Source organism: Aythya ferina, assembly GCF_964211825.1.
Source record: "Aythya ferina genome assembly, chromosome: 1".
Lineage (NCBI taxonomy): Eukaryota > Metazoa > Chordata > Aves > Anseriformes > Anatidae > Aythya > Aythya ferina.
In genome coordinates, this window is record NC_140296.1 from 67,101,262 (window position 1) to 67,127,706 (window position 26,445).

Here is a 26,445-nt window from a genome sequence, read left to right on the forward strand (position 1 = left end):
CAAAGGATAAGGCTATTGAATTTACAAAGGGTGAGACCATCTCTTTTTTCTTACCATTCTTCTCATAACAAGGGCACGTACCTGGGACACCATGTTTCAAAATGCTACAAACCACAGCCTAGGTGCAAAATAATAGAAGAGAGTTTCCTGCATCTAGGCAGCATTTTACACAAACTTGTATTTCTAATTTATTCAGATCATGGAAGACATGAAGAAGAAGAAAAAAGCTGATATACATCCATCCGGTGAGAAAGCAGTACGTCTAGCCTGAAACATCTCTCTGAGTCTCAAGTGGAAGTCAGCCAGGCTGAATTTTTCACTGTTGGCAGTTGGAGAATAAAGCAGATCTTAAACCTTTGCTATCATGTATCCTTTATCAGCTCTCTTCTTCCAGCACTTGTGTACACATATCGCCCCTAAGATGACACAGGCCAATGCGACTGGAATCACTGCAATGTACCAGGACAAGCCAACAGCTGGAAAAGTAAAGAAATGAAATATTGTCAGAAAATATAATTCTCTACGTTCAAGGAGGAAGAGGAGAAATCACATAAAAAGGATGTCTGCAAATTAACCTTCCAGCAGGGTTGACCACTTGCAAAAGGAACAGGTCTATTGATTCAGTGCTCTGGGAAATGGGTTTGTCGAGGTGGGAGGAAAATATTGGAAAACAATAGAGGGTGAGAATTTAAAGTTCAGTCCTCCTGTGTACATGTGGCTCTTCCCAGCCCCTGCTCAGAGTGGCTACGTGCTTTCCATCTTAATTCAGTTAACACAGCGACAATCCAAGCAGGAAATAAAGGCACCACATGGAAAGGGAGTACATAACAGCTAGTCTGCTCTCAAGCGCTATGAAGAATTTTCTCATACAGACCACCCGATAAATTACTAATGATCAAGCCAAGACTGTGAGCTTCTTCCCAAAATACACCTAGCTTCCAAGACAAGCATCTGTCCAGACCATTTTGGATTATGCTGGCCTACACCAGTTCATGGACTGCCTCCCCTTTAGCAATACCTGTATAGCTCACAGAAGACACGAGCAGCACATCATCTAGCTAAATGAGTACAAACCCCTCATCATAGGATGCTAGAGTGAGTCATGAGCTATAACTCATAATGAAGACTGTAAATGTTCATGTTCCTTTCTAAGATTATATGAGCAAACTTTGGTGATTCATCAACGTCACGCAAAGAAACAATTAGCATTGCTTCACATTGTTTTTACAGCTGCTTCTTAGCCAGTGGTCTATCGCACTGCAACATTAAATGCGCTAAGTGTAGGGCTTCTCTTCCCATTGCTAGAAGCCAAAATAACAACACCCACCATAATTTACACCTCTTGTTATTTTGGCAACAGTCTGTGCACAAGGAGAAGGAACACTCTGATCTTTATTCTGCTATTGTCTTTTTTTTTCCTACTTTCTGAGGAGCTGGGGTTGATCTGGCCCCGTTACACCCGATGAGAGTTTGCCAGTAGTCTCACTGGAGCCATCATTTCACAAAGCATATCTAAATTTGAGCCCTAGCCAATGAACAGATATATACCAGCACAGATCTTTTCGCTTGTGGAAAATGTCAATAATCAGCCCACAAGATGTGTTCATTGTGAACAGACTATTCTAAAACACTGTGCATGCTAGGTCTACAATTGAAAGAGGCAATCAGTTTTTCCCAGGTAATAATCCAGTTCAATACTAACTTGGAAAGTGTAAACGACTTTGATGATAATTCAGTTTTAGAATAACCATAACAATTATAGAATGTTTGTCCCCCAAATAAGCAGTCAAGCTCATTACCTTCCTGCTTGACCCTTGTTGGCAGTACTTGGGATCCATATCTGTTCTGTGCCAGACACTTAAAGTCTGTATAAAAATCCACTTCTTCGACAGATTCAAAAATCAGTGGCACTTCAATGAAGTTCTCACCATTTTCTGTGGTTTCTCTGAAAGAAAAAGAAAAGTCACGTGTCAATTCATTTTCTCTCTCTGATATGTTCTTTCTAACAGCATATTGCAAGGAAATGCATTGGATATTTGCTCATCTCTGACTAGCCTCTTTGCATTACAGGACACCTGTGGCTTCCAGACCAGTTCTGCCAGCTCTTTGAGTCTCCGTTCCTCTCAGTACCCTTGCTGCACTCCAGAATATTCTTTTTCTCTAAGATCTTTATTTGTCTTGCAAGAAATAAAGAAAAGGGAGGGAAGAAATGCAGAGAGAGTTGTGTATAACTGAGCTCCCCACAGAGGATCATGGAAGGATCTAGTTCCTTGCTTCTGACCATCTATTAGTTTCTGAGACTAATTGTTACTATCAGCTGGAAGAGTACACACGGAGAACATAAATCCGGAAACACTCACTTAGCAAACTGAGCCACCATACCTGCTTATCATTCACCTCAAATCTAGATTTCAGTACAAGGAACTGCCTAGAAATTTTCCAGCTGACTTTAACCTGATTGTTTCATGAGTGCAACTATTTAAAAGTGGTTTTCTAGGTGCAAATACTGTCTCTTGATACCTTTTAGTCACTGTTGGAGAAGCTGTCCAGCTGCTTTGCAATGACTTGTTCATGAGTCTGCTATGTATTGCAGCAATGGACTTCTCCGGGGTCAGTACCGCAGGAAGGTAGCAACATGGCAGTGAGTGCTTTGCCACAAATTTCTGTGGGAAATACGTTTTCCCTGTGGTATTTGACCTGATATGACTTGCTGCCCTTCTGAGGGCTTCCAGCAGAGCTGGGACATCTCACACACCATGGGCACTGTGTGACCCTGAGATGGCATTGCCTCTTTCCATGTGCAACTATGTAGTAATATTTAATAGTTACATTAGTAATATTATTAGTAGTGGTGGTGATAGTAATAGTAATAAAAGTCTAAGTACGAAAGCACGTGTGCTGCTCTATTCTAAATCCTGAAGAGACTCTAGCTGTTCCACATAATGTCTTATGTCACTTGACAATGCATTTAAATTCTCTCACTCATGTAAACAACATTATGAATGAATGGTCTAAATCAAGCTGGGGGGAATACCAAAACACAGAAAGACTCAGGAACCCAGCTGAGCTATCATGTTACCTCTGGGTCTAACTGTGCAATAAACTCAGCACGGCCAGGTTCTTATCTGGCACTGAAGCCGCATGGCTGCAAACAGCCCACATCCATAACTGTTAAACACTCTTGTCCCTCAGAACATGGATGTCACATCCCCAGACCCTGTCATCAATGGTCTCTGCCACATAATAAGTCTTAATCTCTAGCCAGGAGCTGTTTTGGAAGGTCATAGCTGGTGAGGGACCTGTTTGGCCACTAACAGCACAGGCAAAATGCAGAAGCCTTGAGGCATGCAACTATGAGGCAACTCAGAAAACATCTCAAGATGGGGAGAGACAATGGATCAGGGCAAGAGGATGTGGGATATCCTGCCTTCCCTCCCACCAGCATCCCCCCTGGTGCTTCCCTGGCGCCAGCTCTAGCACTCCCTGGGCATCTCAGTGAGTCAGTTTAAATTTTAAGTCACTGACATGAAAAACAACAACCCTAAGGGGAAAACCAACAATAATTAAAATAACAATTTAAAAAAATAACATAAAAGGCAAAAAACATTGGGTAGCTTTCTGTTATCTCAGTGTATTCAGAGGCTCAGTGAAGTATCTGATGAACGCCATAGATAGTGTGGGTGAATGCATGGTGGCATTTCCTTGGCACAGGGCAAGGAGAGTGATAAGAGAAGCACAGGGAAGGATCAAGGCCCATTGCTTTCCGCTGCAGTCTGCTCTTACATCAGCTCAGCTGCCCATGAAACTGTGCTTCAAGTGTAAGGCTCTGAGCTGGGTCATTTACAGTATAACAGGAATGAAATCCAGAGATTAAAAAAAAAATAATAAAATCATTCTGCTTGGTATGTTTTGGCTTTTTGTTTGATTGTGTGTTTTCTTAGCTCTGACTTTTACTTTTGGACTCTCCATACCCCATTTCATTACCTGGCATTCATCTAAGAGCCAGTGTAACACTGCAGGTTAAGATAACAACCACAAGAAAACACTTTAGTCTGACTTACTGTCGTTCTCCCTCTGTAACTCTGTTTTGCTTGTAAACCACATCAATGATGGTGTCATTTGCTAACCATTCCACGTCAGTATAGACATGCCTGCTAGGTCCAGCAAATACTTTACAAGGGAGAGTCATCTTGGAGCCTGTTGGTGAAAGATTAAAAAGCACTCAGATACATGTTGAGAACTACCTTCTCTCAGTGAAAAACAACATCTCTGGTGGGAGATCAAGCTCCCACACATGTCAAGCACTGCTACATTCAAAACTGAAGTTAAGCCCCAGATTGTTTTTGATTTAGATGTATTCCTTAGGAGGCAAAAAGGGCACAGTGCGATTTACTGCTCTGGAGCAAGTGCACTAAGCAGCAGTGCAACCTCCCTTGGAGGTGCTGCAGGCAAGGACATTCAGTTCAAGATGGAACCTCTAGAGCCAAAGTGATGATACAAAAATTCAGAATTTTTCTATAATTATTGCTACTCTGAGCTAAGGATAAAAATCCTTCACACTAGTGCATAGCTATTTTATATGGAAAATGCGTGGCTCAATATTTATACAATATTGTTATTATACTGATGGTGATCGGAGGGATATAATATGCTCTGTGGAGCAGATAGGCAAAAAAAATGACTTAATGGTACATTAACAGAAAAAAAAAAAAAAAAAAAAAAAGTGGCATTTAAATTTAAGAACACTGTGTGTAGAGCATCCACGTTAAAAGAGCTTAGTGTAAAATATACCTGCTCTTCTCTAAAATGAGGAAAGGCAACAGAAATGCACAGTCATAACACGATCTTCAAAGAAAAAAATGAGTTTCTGTCAAGGTACTTTCTAACCGATGACAACTGTCCAATTGAAACATTAAGAAGCAATTAAAAATATCTCCTCCCAAAAGAGTTGGTGGCTCATTCAAAGCCACTGGAAGACCTAGAGCTGTTTGAGGGAATCGTGAGAAGCTGCCTCTCAACTGACATAACCAGTATCAAAAGAACTATAATAATAAATGCCAACAAATTGGACTGTAAAGGAACCTCCTCTAATTTTCCTCTCATTAGATGTTCCCGAAAATAGTGCTGAGCCTTACCAAGAGCAGCTGATGTTGTCTTTTGAGTTGGATACACGATTATGGGGGTAATTCTCTTTTCTTGTTCTATACAGAGAGAGAGAACAGAGAGTCAGTGCTAGCACCAGGGAAAATCTGGTCATTGCCCGGACCGGTGGAAAGCAGCACTCCATCACCCAGAGGGGTTGGATGTGGGTTAGTGGTGATATTGGTGGTAGGGGGACGGTTGGATCAGGTGAACTGGAGGTCTTTTCCAACCTTAGTGACTCTGTGATGTCCCTTTGGAGCCCGGAGGAGCGGATTTAGGCAGAAGCCTTGGCGAGCCCGGAGGATGCCGCCCGCGTCGCTGTCGCACGGCCGCCCTCTGCTGCCCGCCGGGCGGTGCGAAGCAGCGGCCTTCCCCCAGCCCCAGCCAGGACGGAGGCTCTTTTCTCCCCCAAGCTCCCCAGAGTCATGCACAGTGACCTCCCGCACCCTAGGACGTCGAGGGATGGGTTTTGCCTCCTGCAAGGCTGCTGCCGAAGGCAGGGCGAGCGCTGCGACTAACTGCACAGCTGTGCCAGATGTGCCAGATGTGCTATGAGAAATTGCTGCATCACCTCCCAAAGCAGGCACCCCTGTTCTCTCCTCCTGGCAGCACCAAGGGGCTGGATGCAAGCTCCCCTCCTGAGCTTCACTAGCAATGAGCTGTGGCAAAGAGCTTTCTTCAGCGCGGTGCTCTTTTGGGAGGGGGTCAGTATTTACCCACTGTCTGCAGCTGGATTGTTCTGGTGATCTCGTACGTTACGCCTTCGTACGGGAAAGACATCTTGCAGGTGTAGTAGCCAGAGTCTGTTGGCAATACAGAAGTGAAGATCAGGGAATTCGAGCCTTTCAGAAACACAAATTTTTCACTGTTGTCTTCCAAAGGTAGAGCATCCTGGAGAAATGGCAACAACAGGTATTATGTCCCCAGTAGGTGTGGTTACACCCAGCTCCGCTTTCCCACTACAAATCAGGTTGTTCAAATGTACATCCCTCTTCAAAATGGTCTGGGGCATTCTATGAGGTATGAAGAATTGCTATTTTAATATAGCTATAATAGGCGTGTAAAACTTTTCAGTAAAGCCACATTTTAAGATGGAAAAAATATACCAGGATATTTCCTGAGTCCTCTTATGAATAATCAACTAAGAAATTCTTCTAAGAAAAATAAGTTTTGTGTAAACAGGAAGGTTTTCCTGCTATTATTTTCCATACATGTCCTTATAAGAATAATATTCTAAGGCACTCTTCTAAGACAGATAGATTCTAGTAATCACACAGGCTTTCACCACACTATTACTGACCCTACACAATCTCAGAAACCGTGAAAAATTTTTGCTCTGTATCACTAACACTCACACAAGGGCTGGAGCCCAGCTAAGAGCAGCTATGTTCTTTCTCAGCGAAGGCAGGATAGCTCTTTCTGACAGTTGTTGCATGAAGCACATTGTGGGGAAGGACTTTCGCATAGGTACGTCAGTTATAGCCTGCTCCTGAAGGAAAACCTGAGCAGAGCCACTTTGCTGGCATGGTATTTATCACACCATAGGCATGGCTGTGTGAAACCAGCAGAGGAATGACATCCTGTGTTAAGAAGGATAGCAGCAAGAGGCAGAGCATATGGTCATAGTGGGAGTGTAAATAAAAGCTAAACCAAGGTATGGGGAAAATATAACAAGACTCCCATGCTGTGCAGTGGAGAGCTGAGGATGGTCAGTTTAATTTAACATTAAAGGCAAAACCAGGATTTCCTACTTGAAAAGCCCTGGACTAGCAAGATAGGCAAGAGACCACTGTAAACTTTGATTCAATCTCTTTCCAGCACCTCCACATGTTGTAATCTTCATTATATTATGCTGTGACATAAAAACGCTTGTGACTTTAACAACATGGAGTTCAGGAGAAACAGAAAGCAGAGATAAGTGTTTGTTTACAAAAGGGATGAGATTAGGCTTTGCATGAAGAGAAGTTTAAAGTTCTACCTTGTACCACTTGAGCTCCAGACTGGTTATATTCAATGTAAACTCCCACAGGTCAGGGCAAACAATCTTTCCAGAGGTAAAAGTGAAGAGGACCTGCATATAAGCGATGTCTCGAGCAGCTGTCTTCTCCACAACGGTGAGGTGGATGGACACCTCGGCACAGTAGGAGTTGTTCCTGCGGGCAGAGCGGGGAGATGTGAGCACCCGCAGGTGACAAGGGAGCCCAAATGACACCCTTCAGATCCATGGCAAGTGAGCTTGAAAGCTGGCAGCCATGTGCTCAAGCTGGTTTGAAGCCAGTGAGAGCAGGCATTGAGACTCTTTCTGGTAATTGAGTGGGTGTGAGCTGGATCAGGGTGTTCCTCTCTACACCTGTCTTTCCAGACCTGAGGAGACCACCCGGCCTGGTCTGAGAGGTGCCCTCACTTCCACAGCCATCCATCCCTTGATACACAGCCTCTGGTCTGTGTTTCATTCCTCCCAGCTCTGTTTCCCTCCTTAGCCCGTTCTAGGAGGCCAAGACAGAGATCATACCAGGAGGGATCCTGAAGAATCACTGGTACTTGTTTTGGGCACGATCTAAACATATTGCTGACACATGTCTGCCTCAGAGTTCCAAGCTTTCTTTTCTTATTTGTACACAAAGTTTGCTGCACACCCTCAGGCTAAAGCCATGGCTTTGATTTTGCACAGAGGGGCAACGTGTCCATCTGAATAGTGGCAAGTGTGTCACGAACCCTCCACCCATTTCCTTGGAAGAGCTCTTGACTGTGAAAACCCTAACGATTGCAACGTAAGGAAGAAATAAAAAGTTTAAAGCATGTATTAAAATACATCTGCAGTTACTATTGTACAGCTGGTAGGCATTTCTGTGAGTACATATTGGTCTACATAGAAAAGAAGGCCTGAGAGTTGCACAGTATCTAGCTTTTCTTCCCAGCCCCAAGTAGCAATCGCTTCCAGTCACAAGGAGGACCAAAATGGACAAATAACTTAGGGGAGGCTGATGCCTGAGCTGTGTTCTCTCCAGCCTGTGAAAGCCTGCTTCTGTCTTCCCCCAGGGCAGAGCTCAGCCCCTGAAGGGGCCAGCAAAACTAGGCATGTGTCTGTGGGCTGATGGGCTCACACTGCCCCTATGGCACTGGGACCAGTGGAATGAACAAATCCCAAGTTCTTTCTCAGCAAACTAAGAGATCTGTGATACTTTGCTTCCAGCCTCATTTCACAGACTGCTGAAGACATGTTTTCATTTCCTTATGGGATCATATGAGAAGGAAGTACATTTTTTTTTTTTTTGTACTCCATTAATCCTGTAATAATGCTAACAATGAAGCTATGCACTCAGCCCCTGCATATCTTTCTCAAACAGGTTTCACAGCATTTTGCTATAGCTGGCAGTAACACTGCCACATTTAGAGGCATTGAGGAACTGAGGCAGGAGTGTCCAAAAACAGGATAAAAAGCAGAATTTGCATGACTTCCATATTTACAGCCTTTTCTAATGCTGGCTGCACTACTGAAGTCTTCTCTCCTGCCCCACCATTGCGTTCCCTGCTAACACATAGAAAGGCCAGCCTAATAAGTTGAACGTGATTTATTAATTTGCTTTCTGCCTGCTGTTCTGCAAGGAAAATGAGCTCTGCAGAGGCAGCTCCAGGTGCTGGGATGTGCAGACAGGTATAGACCTCATGGGCCCCACAGCGAGGGAGGTGGACTGGAAGGAGGGCAAGGACCCAGGCGCCTTCTTGGATTTCAGGCCTGAATGGCACTGGTGGTTTTTGCCTTCCTCAGTCTGCCACAAGTCCAGATCCTTGTTCCTCTTTTGAAACTGTACAGCAGGCTGTCAGACCATAAACTCTCAGAAAAAAAATGACCAGTAAGCCTGAAAATAGCCTTGGCTGCAAGCCTGTATTATCACAGGTCTGGTACCAGCCCAGTAAATACACACTGGGTCTCAAGAGACATCTTCCAGCAAAGCCAAAGCAAACAAATTCTGCTTTAAAATGTGCAAAAGAAGAAAAGTAAAGATCAGCGGAAAGGAACAGGGAAAAAGGAAGACACCTCAGAGCCACTCTCTCTTGGTATATGCTTTGTAATGTAATCCAAACCGCAAACAATACTGTCTGCTTCTCTAAAGCTGTGATGTACGGCTTGTATTCTGCAGTGTTCCCTGTCTGCTGCACACCCGTGCTTGCTGCATCCCTGACTGACTTAAAAATAAGCTAGAGCAAACTCTCATGTACACTATTTCCTTGTGAGATCGTAGAGTAACAATAGTGTCATGACGCATCAAGATTTCTATATATACATAGAGGAGACACACCATATTTAAAGGTTCTAACTTCCCATGTATTTTCTCTATTAAAGTTGGTGAGGAAATGATCTTATCCAAACCCACTCTGAAGATAAATCAAGATTAGAAGCAAGCTAATATATTTTAGATACAGTCACCTTTTATGTACACTGAATTTTCTTTTAAGTACCTACCTTCTCGTACAGACATACACTCCTGAGTCTTCTTGCCTTGCTGGTAAAAACCAGAGTGCGTCTCCTTTTGCCCAGATTCTTGGATCTTCACCTCTTCCTGATATCATGGTTTTTGAATCATTTTTGTACCATGTGATATTATGGGTCAAGGAAGAAAAATCCAGATGTTTGTATCTGGGGGAAGGGCATTTCAGAACCACAGGTTCTCCATGCAGTTCATAGTAGTGTTGGAAAGAGATGATGTGATCTGGGCAGTTTTCTATATAAATCAGAAACATTTTATCATTACTGCTGGCCAGGCGCATTAAAAAAGAGGGGAGAGGGAGACAAGAAATAAAAATAATAATAATAAAAAAGGAACATGCCCTTACCCGTGCTTTTCCCTTGCTGGAGCCTGAAAGCAGAGGCACCCACTGTGCATGTAAGCAGGACAAAGAAGAGCCCATGCATTTTTTCCCAGAGGAAATGGGAAGGAGAAGACCGAGGGAAAGTGTCTTGAAATCTGAAGGCAAGTTTATTAGGAGACAAAAGATACAATTAAAATACTCAACATTAACACTAGCAGAGTTAATTCCCCTATTCCAAACACCAGGCCTTGTGATCTTTGGTTCTCCTTAGGGAACAGATGGGCTTCTTCACCCCCAAATTATGGCTTGGCATCTGGCTTGGCACAAACACTTCTGTCATTTTCCTTTCACTCTGGGAGATGCAAACAACATGCCACAAGATGCTGCTGTCCCCATGTGTTTGTTTTGCTTTGTTTTGTTTGGTGCAATAGCTCAGGGTAGAGAAATACAGCTCTGTGTATTTAGCAATGAGACATGATGGAGGCATGGGCCAGCCACTTCAAGTTGGCTGTAGTGTAGCTTGTTTGGGTAAGCCCAGGAAAGAAGATGCAGCAGAGATTTAGGTCTCTAAGCATTCCCTTCAGTTTTCTGCCAAGGCTGTATGCCTTAATTAAATCCTGTGTGACTCCATCTTCCCCACTATGGCTACCAAAATAGGCTAGAAAGCACAAAACCTTGCTATAACCAGAGCCAAACTCTCCGTGTCCCCAGCAAATGGGGCAACAACAACTTTGACTCATGCACAGCCACCTTGCAGTTGGTACACAAGTGAGTACAGAGTATAGACACCACAACCATCTCTGAAAACAGAACTATCTGCTGCTGGTCATTCATTAGCTATCATCTGTATTGACCTGGACAGGCAAGCAGGCATCTGTGTACATCACTGGCCACTATTGTCTGCCATAAGATTTCAACTGCTGTTGCTCAGTCAACTGATCACATATTATCTCTGTGTACAACATTCAGAAATGCATTACATTTGCTATAGATAGGCATCAGTTTATGCTGTACATAAGTATTTGTGTACATACATAAATACAGTACACATACATAATGCATACTTTTTCCATATTGTGTACAGAAATGCAAATTACATACATTTAATATTAGTCTAACGCTAAGACTGTCCCATTAGATGGATACGAAATGACTAGACAACTGCTTCAAGTTTTATCCAAGACCAAAAATGTATTTCGACCAGTATAATTCATTCCTATTCACAGGTACTTACTTGCAAACACTCTCCCATCATGCTCATATTTATGTGTTTTTAATCCAAATTTCTCCATGTTCTAATGGCTAAATTTACCTGACACCTGATAGTCTGACTGTAATTACTTATCTCTAGCTTATTGTCATCTTTACAGTACTACACAGCCAACCTCTTGCTCAACAAATACAGTTTCATAACCACAGGTCGGCTCCCATACCATGATACATGCAAGCGTTTGGCATGGAGCAGTATCCCCTTCCATGACTATGCCTGGATCAGGAGCTAGTGTCTTCCTTTGCTGCATTAACAGTGCCAATGGGCCAATGGTTCACATGTAATACCCTGTAAAAGGATCTCTTCGGATCCTTTGCCTGATGAAAATACCTGGTTATTTTTGTTCAGAGGTTTCCAGTCCCTTCAGTGTAGTATCTAGCATTTTCTGTAAGCCCCTGCACACCCTAAGGTTTTTAGGGATAGCTTTCATTCCCAGATGTCTATAAGCTTCACTTACCTGTGGTTCTGCATCCTTTCACCCATTAGTCTCTCGTGAAAAGATGTAACAATGAAAATTGCTGGTAAGAGCCTTATATAGAGCTTAGCCCAACAGACAGCGGAAATTTATCGCTCGTTGCCCAATCAAATTTGTGTCAAAACCAAATGACATTTTAGACCCACCTTTCTTTCCTTCCGTAGAGTGAGGATGAGAGAAATAGAGACAGGGAGAGAGCAAAAATATGCATTTGGGTTTCCCAAAAAAGGGGAAATGACTGCTAAATATATGACTAAATTTCCCTTTTTCTGACGAATGGCAGTTTACATGCACTCGTGTCTTCACATGACTATTTTACGCTCTACCTAAACCCAAACTTTCTCATGGGTGACAGACAGTGTCCTGCAGCATAGTCAGCAGCTGAACAATTGCACTCTTCACATAATGTGTTTGGTGAGTTTTTGTGTGGACAATATGGCAGGTTTTTCCTCTTTTGTGATTCCTCATATAGCCTGTGAATCACAAATAGGTTTATTCCTCTTTCCTTCCATGACAACCATCTCAGTTTCATGCTTTGCATGAAGGCCATCTTTATGGTGGGGTGTAAGGAATTAACTGATGCAAGCAGGCTACGGTCTCCAGGCTCACAAGCAGAAGGGTGAAAAAATGGGTTTTCAACTGTGGTAATGTTGACCTCTGCCTGTCTAGAAGAGGGCAGTCATGTGAAGGACTTCAGTCTGGAGCAGGACCACAAGTCAGTTTTTCCCGTGCCTTGCCCTGACATGTGATGCCTCCTGCGGCCAATCCAGGACTTCTTCCAGTCTCTTTGTCCCTCAGGGACCGGCTGTCATGCACCACGTCACTGCTAGCCCAGGAAGGCACTGTGTGGTGTCCTGCTGAACTCCCAGTACTGGCCTTGGCATGCAGCTCCCTGCCAACAGACCTCACAAAAATGCCTCCTCCCCAGGACTTCACAAACCTCAGACAAGAAGCCCTAGTCTGGAGCGCCAGGATCACAGCTTGAGGTTAAGGCTTCGTGGTGCTGCCACTAACCGAGTAGTGACTCAGAAACAGAAGCAATGCAACCATTGATTGCAGTAAGGAGATACAAATCCTTCATGTACCATTTATTAATTTATCCCTAACATAATTTGTGAACTCTTTATTTAACTACTGTCATCCTCATTTATACTGGAAACCTTAGAATGTTGTTTAAGAGAGGGAAAATTGCCAGTTTTTGAGACCATGCTGCCATTTTCCACAGGGAGAAGAAGCATATAGCTGATGACACCTATTGACATACTGCAGTCTTTGGGGATGTGTCATATGCCAGACAGAAGAACAATCAGATAAGGTGACCAATGTTATCCGATGTCTAAGCTCTACTTCTCTGTGACAGTCTTTTCACATACGCAAGGGAGGTGGGAATCTCGAATGGCAACCCTGGCCACAGGTGCCAAACAAGATGCCAGCACATAAACTCAGACATTTACCAGGCTCAAAAAGAGCAAAACTGCAGGAAATGAGGTTAAATGACTTCAAAACGATCACACCTACCAACTGCTGCAAACACATTCATTGCATTCATTGAATGAAGCCATCTGATCGCAAGCTGTTCAGCGAGCAGCAGAATGAGCATCGCTAGCTCTTCTGGAGATATGTGTCCTTAGCACACACACAAACCCCTCCACTGCAGCCCTTTCAGCTCTCCCCTTATGGCCTCCCCTCACGGCCAACCAATTTCCCTCACACTTCTACAAATTCAGATGCTCTGAAAACATGAAGTGGGCTACAAGATTCAAAGTGAGTTTATAATGTAATGATATGTGCTATCCTCCTTTTAAAAAACTAGACTAAAACCAAGTATCTACAGAGTAATGGTGTGGTTGCCAGATAATATTTTTTCAACTTCCTTTTTTTTTTTCCAATTTTTTTCCAATTTTAACTAAATTTCTTCGGAAGAGCTCTATCTTAGCTGTCTTTTTTTCCCATAAAACACTGTGATCACACACACCACTACCAGGATTTTAAGTCAAAATATTACATCTGGAAGTGCAACAGCCTGGTTTCCTACAGCTCAGGAAGAAATGCATGTTTTTAGGGGCTGTCTGCTGAGAAGACCATGTCACTTTGTGGTCAGTTATTACTGAGTATTTATAAACAAAAATGTGCAAGTCCAGCAGCTATATATATAGAGGCACTTTTAGGGAAGCTGGTGTCGTTCTGTGGTTTCGCTGTGCAGATGATTCATTTATACTGCTCAAGATGCCGGAGCAGAGCTGTGAAATTCCTGACTTGAAGACCAGGCTATTCCCCATATGTCTCACTCATTGCTCATCTCACTGGAGAGCTGTTTCCCACACCAGGGTTGCACGCAGATACCTTTGCTGCTCATGGGTGGATTTTTCTCTCTTCACAGAATCACAGAATCTCTTAGGACATCCCAACAAAATAACCCAAAATCTCAAATAATATTTGGCATTCTAGCAGTCCCTTCCAACAGGGGTTTCAAAAGGCCTTCACAAACAAGGTGTGTCTGTTCATAATCTGTAGTTCATGGAAGGGGAAATAGAAAATCATGTGTCATGGAGTGGGGATAAGACCATCTGTACAAAGGACTCCCAGGTTCTGCTATCTTTCCTGGGGGAACTCATCCAAATTGCTCCCTGGTTGATGCTGTTTGGCATCCAGAGACTGCACTCACATGGATTTTGCTAATTAGTTCTGTTACTCAGTTTGGCTGAGCCAGCTTCATATGATTAAAAATAGGAGAAAATTTCTCTTGTTCACATAAGAATAAGGTGGCAAGACGTTAAGAAATATTGAATGTTGAAAGCTAACTGGCAAGAAGATGCGAAGTAAACCACAGCTATTGCACCAACAACACATGCTCTTGGGCTTATTGATATGGGCAGACCTGGTTTTAATAATTTATAATGTCCTTGTGCATAGCTCCCAGATGGGCTCTTGGGGAGCTCTGAAATGGAGAGGCAAGAAAAACTATCTAGCTCTGAGAAACACCAAATAAAAGGGACAGAAAGAGTAAGACTGAGCAGAGGGACTAGCCTGATGTGCAACGGATGCCAAGAATACAGGAATTCGTATGCTTTTCCAGAGAAATAAGTGCTGTCACATACCAGTTGTATTTGGTATATGGGAGAAACAGGGAGAGATGGGCCAAGAAACAAACACGCTGTCATGAGGGGGTGCTTGCTTCGCTAGAGAAGTGACAGCTTGGTTGCAGGCTGCCTCCCTGCTGCCCCATGGGCTCCTAAGCTTTCAACAGCTCCTTTCACTGCAAAAGCAACCCGACAGGCTGCGAAGACTGATTACACAGGCAAGGGCTGGAAGGGGAAGGGAGGAGGAGGGGACCCTTACTGTAGAAGTCAACAGGCTGCAAGGGGCTAAGTGAGGGCTAGAGAGGCCCAGAGTCAGCAGAAATAATCCAGAGGGCCTTCAAGCAACAGAAGGCTGTGTTTATCCTCTCCAGTGCTTCCTCTGCCCTCAAATGGAGTCTAAGCCAACAGAGGAAGATGTCTGAGAAGCCTCTACCTGCTTCAGCCATGCTCTTCACTGTGCACATCACACCCGTGTTTGCAGGCCCCTTCTGGGACATGGGAAAGTCTTTGTCCTGCCCACTAGTGCAGCACACAGGCTGCCAGCAGCAGATTAGATTGTCAGCTATAGGATAATGAAATAAAGAAAGGATTGCTAAAAAAGTGGGGTTTGCTGGCTTTTTATTTATGGGAGAAAACCATCCTTGGTCATGGTCTACATGACATACGGCACAATGCAGGCAAGCAGGGAAGGTGGATTGTTGCAAAACTGAGGTTGATGGGAGCTGAAGAAGTGAAGTGCTGTCTCTGTTCCTGTGCACCTGAATGGAGATGGTAATCTAAATTGCTAAGTAGTGACAGTTTCACCATCACCACATCTGAAAGCCGCTCAAACATTAGAATAAGAGTGGGGAAAAAAAGGCCCTTTACTTCCTTTTCCCATGGATAAAATTGCATATAGGTATGCTGAACCATGTTCATGGACTGTCAAAGGGCAGTTTCACCAGTGCAGCAAGTGAAATCAGTGGGGCCATCCAAGCACAGATGTATGTGTACTTCTCTGCATTTCTGCAGCTGATTGCTGACGAGGCAGGTGGACCACAACTGCCAGCTCTGCTCGAGCATTTTCCCAAGCCATCACTGCTTGGATGGAGCAAACCTATAGCATACATTTCCTACCACGTCTCTGTGTGAGGCTTTAAGTAAAGCTGCAGCACAGGCATGGCCACTCACCGTGTTGGGGCTGACCAGCATGAGCAAACGATGCCAAGGAAAGCAGCGAGCAGACACTTCCCACAGCTGTGGCATCATCTCAGACCACAGGCAGTGAGTCAGTAGGGAACGTGGTTTGAAAGCTAGCAAAAGCAAACCTGAGATTGCTGAGCAGCTTTTTTTCCCCTCCACTTCCAAAATGTGATGCTTGCAATCACAAACAGTTTTTTATGTATGAAGTAACATAATGCACTCTGTGGACTTGCATGTGAAAACTGTATAGGGATTTAAATACGTGGCACTGGTTATGAAAAGCCCATGGTAACAGCAGGCAGGGGATGAAGTGTGACCAGATGAGGAGCATGAAGTCATGTAGAGTTACAAGAGCCAGAACAACAGGAATAGAATAAGATTTCTAAATCAGTTATGGTGGCTGCTTCAAGCAGTCAATCCAGAAAACAATGAACTTGAGAAGCGAAGCAAAGAAAACCAGATGACGGAGCTTTTTGTTCATGATTACTGTTCTTGTTGGCTGTATTTAAATTTAATTGGTAAAAAAGTCATTTTAGCTCTGAAAAACAATGACAAACATATATTCTAAGAGTAGGGAAAAATTGAGCTGGTGTTGATCTGTAGTAGTGGTTACTGTAGGTGCACTCAGAGGGTAATAGTAACCATTCTTTTTTTATTACATGTTCCTGAATGAAATCTTTGTCTCACCCAGGAGATGAAGTCATTTATTTAATGCAGACAGTAAATCTTGTAGTTTTAATATCCTTCTGACACACAAGTATAGTTTACACACTTGTTTTAAGAAGCACAAAAGATGAAATACTCTTAGTGGGTACAGTTACCCATGATATTTCTTTCCTGCTCCACAGAAAGAATGTGCAATTCATTCACAAAATGTTCTGTGGGACTGGGGTGGGGTGTCACAGTGCAAAACAAAAGAAAATGCAGATGATAGGGAAATAAATGCGCCAAAGTTTCAGTTGTGTTTTGCATTTTTGCTCAGTACTTGTCCTGTGTTTAATGTCACGATGGTCAGCAATTCTGACTGACAGCAAGAGCTGCTTGAGAGAAAAATGAAACGAGAAACTTATTCTGGATTGGTGATATCATGGAAAAAAAAGGGTTGCAAATAAATGAATAACATAAATAGATGATTCTCAAGTGGAGAAAAAAAAAATCAGAGTATTTGAATATGGGAGAAATCAAGTCAATTCAGAAGAAAAAGAGCAAATCCCAAGATCACCACTGCGCTTCTGAAGAAGAAATGCAAAAGCAAGCCAAAGTGATGCTGCAAGATCACATTTGCTTGCAGATTTTCATCTGTCCCATTGGTGTGTGTACACAGCCAAGAACCAAATAAAAAAAGATTTTGTATCATTAATTCAGGTTAATGAACAAATTTGTTTTCATAAAAACAGCTATCATCGGTTGATCTTGGAGGGTTCTGTTGTATTGACGATGGTTGACTACATGAGAAGAGTATAAACATACTAGGGGCACCAAAATTAATTTAAGGATGATTTCATAGTTCAACTGCACTGAGCTAAGGCCTTCTCCAGCATGTTCTGCAGCAGCTGAAAAGGGAAGTTGTCATTTCAGCAACTATTTTTAAAGACTTAGTGAGGATTTTACACATGGAAAATCAAGACAATATTTTATGCTATATGTGGGGTGTGGCAGTGTGTTTGTTTGTTTGTTTTCCCTCCAGAACATCCCTTGATTCAGAGCCTCCCTGCAAAACTGAGATCCCTGTTGGTCCTCCTGGCTGTAGCTTCCAGGATCTGCTCCCTCAGGGGCAGTTATTATAATGGGGACCTAGCAGAAACCTGCATTTTCTTTAAGGACAAGTCATCTAACCTGACCTTCTCAGAAGTGTTGAGCCATTCCTTATGTCTTCATGGAAAGCTCAAAAATGTCAGGACCTTTACAGATCACTGTTTTGATTAAAGTACAAGTTCTCGTGAATAGTCTTGCCAGGGAGAGTGGCTTCCAGCAGAGTGTATGAATAATTGATACAGATCTTGGCTTGATAACATAGTTACGGGAACAAAACAAAAATGGGGAACTGAATTTAACCATGTAATGCCATTATATATGACAGTGCTGTTTGGAAACTTTAACCATTGTGGGCTCCCCTAAAGTTGCAACTGGCCAGCTCTGCATGGCAAGGACACAGCTCTCAGCCACAGGCTCTTGATGGATGTTAAAAGATCCAGAAGAAATCCTGAAAGAGTCTTGGTAAAAAAGCACATACTCCTTGGCACTCCAATGGTAATTTTTAGACTCAGAAGATCTCTTTCCCTCCATACAAAGATCAAGAGAAAGATAAATATATATATATTTAGGGAAATATACATACCCATGCATGGAGAAATACAGAGGCTGCCACCTGCTGAGAGGGAAGGGTTGCATTCCACGTGCAAAGATCCCCAAAAGAAGGGTGGAAATGAAAGCCCCACAGGATTTCTGTCTCTGCTTGTCACAGTGCCATGCAAGGTGAACCCGCCACAGGATGCTGGCTGTGCTTTCCCAGGAACTCCCAACTAATCTGACTGTTTGAGGCAAACTGGCAAGTGTTTGGAGAAACTTAAAACTATTTTACAGCAAAACACCAGCCAGAAAAAAAAAAAAAAAAAAAAAAAAAAGGTTGTTATTATAACACAATTAACAGTGTTTTGTTGATGTTTAAATGCATAGTGAAAGCCTGAAGACTACGTTAAAACATATTTTCTTTACATAATTCTACATTAAAATTTCAGTAAAAACACAGAATCACAGAACATTTGGGGTTGGAAAGGACCTTAAAGTTGATCCAGTTCCAACCCCCTGCCATGGGCAGGGACACCTCCTACCAGACCAGATTGCCCACAGCCCCATCCAGCCTGGCCTTGAACACCTCCAGGGATGGGGCATCCACAGCTTCTCTGGGCAGCCTGTGCCAGGGCCTCACCACCCTCATAGGGAAGAATTTCTTCATAATACCTATCTAAATCTAACCTCTTTTAGATTAAAACCATTACCCCTTGCCCTATCACTACATCCCCTGACAAAGAGTCCCTCCCCAGCTTTCCTGTAGGCCCTCTTTAGGTACTGGAAGGCTGCAGTGAGGTCTCCCCAGAGCCTTCTCTTCTCCTGACTGAACAGCCACAAAGATCAGCCTCTTTTCATAGGAGAGCTGCTCCAGCCACCCGATTATCCTCGTGGCCCTTCTCTGGTCTCGATCTAATACTTCCATGTCCTTCTTGTGCTGGGCTCTCCAGAGCTGAATGCAGCACTCCATGTGGTGCCTCACAAGAGCAGAGTAGAGAGGGAAAATCACCTCCCTCAACCTGCTAGCTACAAGTAGCCAGGCCCCTCTAACTGGGCTCTCATGGAGCCATCAGATCCAAGATGCCACTCTCAAGAGCTTGCTCAAATCATTTGTCTCTTAGGGCTAATTTTCTTCTTCACTTCCTAGCATCGCTACTATAGCAGAAGACAGTAATTTTCTAGTATATCCTCAAATCAAAATTTATTTATGAAGTCTTGGTGAAACAGCAGAGAGGTATGAAATTTTCTGGCACTGTAGTCTGCCAAAGGGAGATGTGCAATGTTTTCTTAACAATACAAGCAGCCACCAGTTTTAACAGCCCACTTCAATGAACATTTCAAAACCCTGTAAAGTAATAAAGAAAAGTGCCTGGCAGAACTGTCCCTTGAGGCTGAGCTTTCTGAGAAGATGAAGAAACAGTACCTTGAAGAAAGGATTCTTCTAATGTGTCAACCTGGATGTTTTTGTAAGAGAGGTTTTCATCAGATGTTCAGGCAGAAGAGAAATAATGAACTAAGGAGACTGTGCTTTCAGCAAGCCTTAAGCCTGACTCAGGATCTGTGGTGGGTAACCTTGAGTTGTTTTGAGTTCAGCTGCTCCATAGTCAACAAACAAAATGCAGCATCTGCAAATCCTGTAGTATTTTATTCATATTATCAAGCCCATTTCAAAAACAGGTTTTCCTAGACAGGACACAAGTGTCCCTGTGGCCTCTGACAGGTGTTTTTCTCCATGTCTCAGCCTGCTCTCTTCAACACCTCTCTGTCCTCTGCAGACCTCCATCCTCCTCCCAGTGCCCCATCAGTCATGCCCAGGCTGCTATAACCAGATCGTACATTGAGATGCTGGATTTAATTATCCTATACCACTAAAGATGGTTATGACCCTTCACAGGCCATCCAACAGCCACAGCTCAGGGCTTACAGCATCACAGAGAAATATTCGTGCCATCTGGGGAGTCTAAAACCATAGGAATATCACAGCAGTCATTGGTCATACTGAAAGTCTGTGTAGCACACTGTCTGATCTTCATAGTAACTTGCTGCAGATGTTTAAGGAGATGTAAGAACACAGCAGGTCTAGCATGACTTTCACCCTTGTATTTGCTGGCAACCAGCAATTAAGGGCTTTCAGGGCTTCCAGAAAGGGCTGTTCCCAAAGCCAGCTGGTTTCCAGGAATTTCTTGAATCCATGAATACATTCAGTCCCTACCACACCCTATGGCAATGGGTTCTGTGGTTTAAATATATTCTTGACAGAATAATAATACTACTTCTTGTGCATTTTAAACCTACTCTTTGATAATTTCAGGGGATGTCTTCTAGAGCTGGGAGTGTGAGGATCAGCAATCACCCATTCCCTATCTGCCTTTTCCATACTACCCCAGACTTTTGGCCACAACCATACCCTCCAGCTGCCAGTTCTTTGCTGTGCTATAAAGTATGTAACCTTGCCATAGAGGGATGCAGCTCCTGGTCCTCTGTCACTTCTGCTGCCCATTTGCGTACATTTTATAATTTTATACCCCTCTTGATGTAGGATCACCAGAGTTTTTGCATGCATAATATGAACTTAAAAAGGACTGTAACAATATTTTCTCATGCCCTCTGTTCCCTTCCTACTTGTTGAACCCAGCACTTGTTGAACCCAGCCCCAGCAGTCCAGCCATGCCTAGTCACTAACAACTTCCCGTTTGCCTCTTAGTCTTACTACTGGGCAAAGGCACTTTATGGTGGCATTGCACATTAGCCATCATGTATCATCATCATCATTCACCAAGTGGGTTAACAAACAACAGACAGCAAGGTGGCAAAGAGCAAAGTCCACAGCCAGGGGTTCTCATATTGTCAGGCCATTGCAACAAGGGCTTCCCACAACCTGAGGCAAGTGTGGTTTGATGTAATGAAGGTCTTTCCCTGCCACCCCATCCTTCTGACACTGTCCCCCCTGACCGCTAGCTGGGCACTGCTGGTTGACCCTTCTCTAGAGGTAGGATTAGCTCTGATTGATTGCTTACATCTTTCTCATTACCCTCAGATTCAGCTTCTCACCCCATTTATTTGCCTGACTGCAATGACTACAAAGTACATCAAGGTTTTTTCCATGCATTGAGGCAGCATTTTAAAAAGGCACCCATTTGCAGTAGCAGTGGAGTGCAGGAAAGACAGTGATGGGTCCAAGACATCCTACGGCACTGTACAAAATATGTGCGTGTTTACTGAAAACATTCAGGACAGCTCTGAAGAAATACATGACAAGTTGGCTGACCAGAACTCGTGGCACTTACAGGCAATCGGAATTCATGCGGGACGTACAGGGTGAAACGAAGCCTATGGACACCGATTGCAGAACAGCACGTACTGTACGTGCACTGCTCACGCAACCGTAGGGAGCTCTGGCACAAATACGCAGCTGAAAATGTAAAAGTGCACCCAAGGGCAACCTCATGGTTGAAAACAGTTCAACCCCTGCATCCACTTCGAGCAAAACCTGATGCTTTGCACTGTGGGTCATAAAGTTGTAGGTTTTCTAGGTGAACAAGGTAGAGGTAAGGTGCCCAGAGTTCATTTTACAAAAAGCATCCTATTACTACTCAAGTAATAGGAAGAAATTCTTGTGAAATAAGACCCTGTGACTGTGTTTACTTAGGCAACGTCTCCGTGCAAGTATTCATTGATTTGCTTTCCACGGGGCCATCCCAGATTGCGTGTAACCTGCCTTGTTCCGGAAGAATTGCCACACACCAAGAGGCTCGAACTCACTTCCTCTTTACAAACCCAACTCTGACAAGTTTGCTGCTCACTTGGCAATGAAAAGCTTACCCTGTTGACACGATCCAATTTTCTACCAAGGCAAATCAGCAGTGCTGAAGAACAAGGTGACAGGAAAGCACCTGAGGACAATGCGGATTTACCTCTTGAAATATGTCCTGGAAGATATCAGGCCAAATAGCTGTTATAACAACTCATGTCTTAAAGTTTAATGTTGGCTGTTGATGTATATGTTCTTTTTTTTTTTTTTTTTTTTTTTTTTTTTTTAAATAAATATTACATTCTGTAGGACTTCTATTATGACTAGCATCATCTGCATGTTTTCCCCCCTAACAAATCACAGAATCACAGAATTTCTAGGTTGGAAGAGACCTCAAGATCATCGAGTCCAACCTCTGACCTAACGCTAACAGTTCCCACTAAACCATATCCCTAAGCTCTACATCTAAACGTCTTTTAAAGACTTCCAGAGATGGTGACTCCACCACTTCCCTGGGCAGCCTGTTCCAGTGTCTAACAACCCTTTCGGTAAAGAAGTTCTTCCTAACATCCAGCCTAAAACTCCCCTGGCTCAACTTAAGCCCATTCCCCCTCGTCCTGTCACCAGGCATGTGGGAGAACAGACCAACCCCCACCTCGCTACAGCCTCCTTTAAGGTATCTGTAGAGAGCAATAAGGTCACCCCTGAGCCTCCTTTTCTCCAGGCTGAACAAGCCCAGCTCCCTCAGCTGCTCCTCATACGACTTGTTCTCCAGGCCCCTCACCAGCTTCGTCGCCCTTCTCTGGACTCGCTCAAGCACCTTGATGTCCTTCTTGTAGCGAGGGGCCCAAAACTGAACACAGTACTCGAGGTGCGGCCTCACCAGAGCTGAGTACAGGGGGACGATCACCTCCCTAGCCCTGCTGGTCACACTGCTTCTTATGCAAGCCAGGATGCCGTTGGCCTTCTTGGCCACCTGAGCACACTGCTGGCTCATATTCAGCCGACTATCAACCATCACTCCCAGGTCCTTCTCTGCCTGGCAGCTCTCCAACCATTCCTCTCCCAGCCTGTAGCTCTGCTTGGGGTTGTTGTGCCCCAGGTGCAGGACCCAGCACTTGGCCTTGTTGAACTTCATGCAGTTGACCTCAGCCCATCGGTGCAGCCTATCCAGATCCTCCTGCAGAGCCTTCCTACCCTCAAGCAGGTTGACACACACACCTAGCTTGGTGTCATCTGCGAACTTACTGAGGGTGCACTCGATGCCCTCGTCCAGATCATCGATGAAGATATTAAAGAGGATCGGCCCCAGCACTGAGCCCTGGGGAATGCCACTAGTGACTGGCCTCCAACTGGACTTGACTCCATTCACCACGACTCTTTGGGCCCAGCTATCCAGCCAGTTTCTAACCCAACGAAGTGTGCGCCAGTCCAAGCCAAGAGCAGGGAACTCGTTCCACACTGTGGGATGCTTCTAAGCCACATTTCTCCAATCTTGGTGGATTTTGGAAGTGTTTCCTTTTTATGACCTCAGTCATTACTGCATCTGCACAGAAGTACTGAGAGCCATGAGATTTAATGTGGATTGCAGAGACCCTATCATTACCCTAAATATGACCCAGAACTCTTGTCAGCCAAGGTAGATGGCAGCAGGATCATTTCAACATAAATAAAAAGATATCATTGATACCTTCAGTTATTTATTATTATTGATAAAATTATACACCAAGTTTCCTATATAATATTTCCTTCCAGCAGCTGGAGTTGAAAGAACATCCTGCTCTCTAATGACTCCTGCTCCTAAAGTTATGGATATTGAATCAATGACCTTGTGCATCCTACCAGAACAAATCTAACTCTAATATGAGCTCCAGCACAGAAGAAAAAGAAGCTGGAAAAGCACTCACACGGAGCAATTGGTCATTTCAGTATTTAACCTACTTCTCCTTTCAGCCCTGGCTCTTCACTTTTTTTTTTTTTTTTTTTTAACATCTACCCTTCTCTCCACTTCATCAAGTTTGTGTTTGTGATACAAAACAAAGACATTCTAATGGCCAGCATTGAACTTCTTTTTGATCCACTGCCAGTTGTCTTTTCGTGAAAGATTTAATCAACATTTCAACAAAAAGAAGCCATGTATCCTTTATCCTGGCTCCAGAAATAACAATTCCTTTATCCATATGCGATACACAATAAATATTCATTTTATCATGTATCTAGAGGTTTTTCAGCAGCTCTAGAGACTGACTGCTGACAAGGTGAAATATTTTTCTATTTGAATTATTATTCAAACAAGAATATTTTTCTTAATTAAAAAAAAAAAATACACCTTACATCAAATATGGCCATAATTATTTCAGAAAAAAAAAAATCATCTAGGTTTCATGAAGGTTTTTACAGATCTTTTTCATTCTGCAGGTTAGCAGTGCTCAGTTAATGTACATTTTCATTCCCCAGTTCATACAGTATGTCTCAGTTCCTACCAGAAAGACAGCTGGCTCCCATCTGTTTGTGCATAATGCCACTTACACAGCTAACTTAACAAGCTCTGTTTTTAGATGCTTGTTCCCTTCTCTCCTTTCTCATATCACGCACTGTTCACTTCAAGGATGCCATGCTTTCTTTAAATATCTCTCAAAAGCATCACTTCTTTAAAAAAATAATTCCCAACAGTGATCAAACAGATAAGATTCAGGCCATCGATTTCATTGAGTCACAACCCATGAGCACAAACTGAAGGGGAAAAAAGTCCATTTGTGTACCACATACCCACCCACCTTTGTGAAAAAAGGTTAAACAGGGATCACCCAAACTGACACACTTGGCACAAACAACCTCAAAACTGGGGAATGAAAACATCTGAATCTGCCTCAGAAAGATGTATCCCAGCCAGTGGAGGAATCCTTGGACAACCAAGACCAAGCAGTTTTGCTCCTCAAGTCCAGTTCTTTTTGTGTGGCTTAGGCAGTTCAGACCTATTATTACAATGAGGAAGAGCCTAGATTTCTAAAACAAGGTTCATTTAAGGCAGCATTTTCATTTTTCAGCAACATCTAAAGTGTTTTTAAAATGTAATAATAAAGGTTAGCAATAATTTTAAAGCAATAAAATAAAAAACTATAAAAATAACTATAAAAATAAAAGCAATTCTAAAAGTGCAGCATATCTATGTGGGGAAAAAAAAGTGACATTTACACTTGGGCTATTTTAAAATTAACTTTTGAAATCATATGCTTGTATTTTTACAGTACTTGAGAAATGATAGGCATGCTAGTTACTATGCCTGGAGATAGGGACTTAGCAGAGAACACAATACAAAATCATTGTAGCTCAGGGAGACCTCCTCTGGTAAGTGATAGCAAAATGGATTACAAACCCTCTGTTTTACATCAGGAAGAAACACAATTACCAAGCATTCAGCCAAAGCAAGTGATTGGGTACCATATTATTCTGTCAACAACATACCCAGTCAGTGCATCAAGAGCCTGCCTGCTCTCCTCAACAGAATTAGACATCATGCTATTCCAAAATGGGTTGACCTGACGCTTAAATCATGCTCAGCTGAAGTAGTCTGAGTCTTTCAAATGTAGTGAAGTGAGAATTTTAACCTCTTAACAAGGTGACCAAAATGGGTTCATAACACATTTATATGATAGCACTGAGACAAAACCTTTGATTTAAAAAGAATAATTATAATTCTTAAAAAACTGAGAGGACAAAAATAAGAATATAAAGGAGAAACTAAAAGTACATCTACAGTCTTACCCAGCATCTCCTTTAGAGGCTGTTCCCTGCCAGCTTCTGCAGGTTTTGATAGCCCTCCAATCCCTTACCTGGTTACACCTGTGCTTTAAAGACAAGATGGGGTAAATGTGAGATTTACCAGGGAGCCACAGGTGTGTTTGCATGGCTAACAGTTCTCTCCTGAGATTTTCTGACACGATATGTCTTAAAAACATATAGTAAGGTGATCACTACATTTCATTTATTAGGAGTTTACCTGAGTTAATTGTCAAAGTCTCAGTACAGCAGCAACCTCAATGGTCCTTCCAGGACAAGTCTCTACCCCAGGAAAACCACAACAGAAATCCCAAGTGACAGAATTCCTGGAACTGCTTTCTAACCATGGGCAAACGAAGTTTTGTTTTTCTTGGAGGCCTCTTTAAAGTAGGTTTAAAAGTTAAAAACGTTATGAATCCAATAATAAGTACTGCCATCATTAAAGCTTTCCAAGATGAGATTTGCAGCCTCTTCCTACCTGTGAGCTACAGATGCCATACACCTTGATAACAAAACCACCAGTCCCACACAACTCTCAAGTCTCCACAGCTGGTGTGAAAATTCTCATTGTGAAACAGCAGCAAAACATTCTTTGTCTGAGATGTGAACCTCTTTATATTGTGGCTTGACTATCTTAATGTAGTTATTAAAAAAAAAAAAAAAA

At 43.0% G+C, this 26,445-nt stretch overlaps 1 protein-coding gene across 2 annotated transcripts; it reads right to left on the reverse strand.

The window, feature by feature from the left end:
• Window positions 1–175: 175 nt before the first annotated feature.
• On the reverse strand, window positions 176–25,810 carry IL1R2 (interleukin 1 receptor type 2). Of its 2 annotated transcripts, none has more exons than XM_084512346.1 (9): window positions 25,767–25,810; window positions 9,979–10,109; window positions 9,608–9,866; window positions 7,121–7,295; window positions 5,859–6,033; window positions 5,136–5,201; window positions 4,062–4,197; window positions 1,800–1,945; window positions 176–476 (listed from the first exon to the last, which is right to left on the reverse strand). In XM_084512346.1, the coding sequence occupies exons 2-9, from the start codon at window positions 10,055–10,057 to the stop codon at window positions 349–351; spliced, it is 1,164 nt and encodes a 387-aa protein (XP_084368472.1). In that variant the 5' UTR covers window positions 10,058–10,109; window positions 25,767–25,810; the 3' UTR covers window positions 176–348. The 2 variants fall into 2 exon arrangements, with proteins under 2 accessions (XP_084368472.1, XP_084368471.1); XM_084512345.1 differs by lacking the exon at window positions 25,767–25,810 and adding an exon at window positions 11,682–11,788.
• Window positions 25,811–26,445: the final 635 nt, after the last annotated feature.

Bases quoted from the DNA above. Each gene is read 5' to 3' on its own strand.
- IL1R2 (XM_084512345.1), bottom strand. From the start codon at position 11,707: ATGGGTGAAAGGATGCAGAACCACAG. The intron at 9,867-9,978 runs GTAAGGGCATGT...TGATTTATATAG, and splicing joins CCAGCAAGGGAAAAGCACGG to AAAACTGCCCAGATCACATC. The intron at 477-1,799 runs GTAATGAGCTTG...TTACTTTTCCAG, and splicing joins AACAAGGGTCAAGCAGGAAG to CTGTTGGCTTGTCCTGGTAC.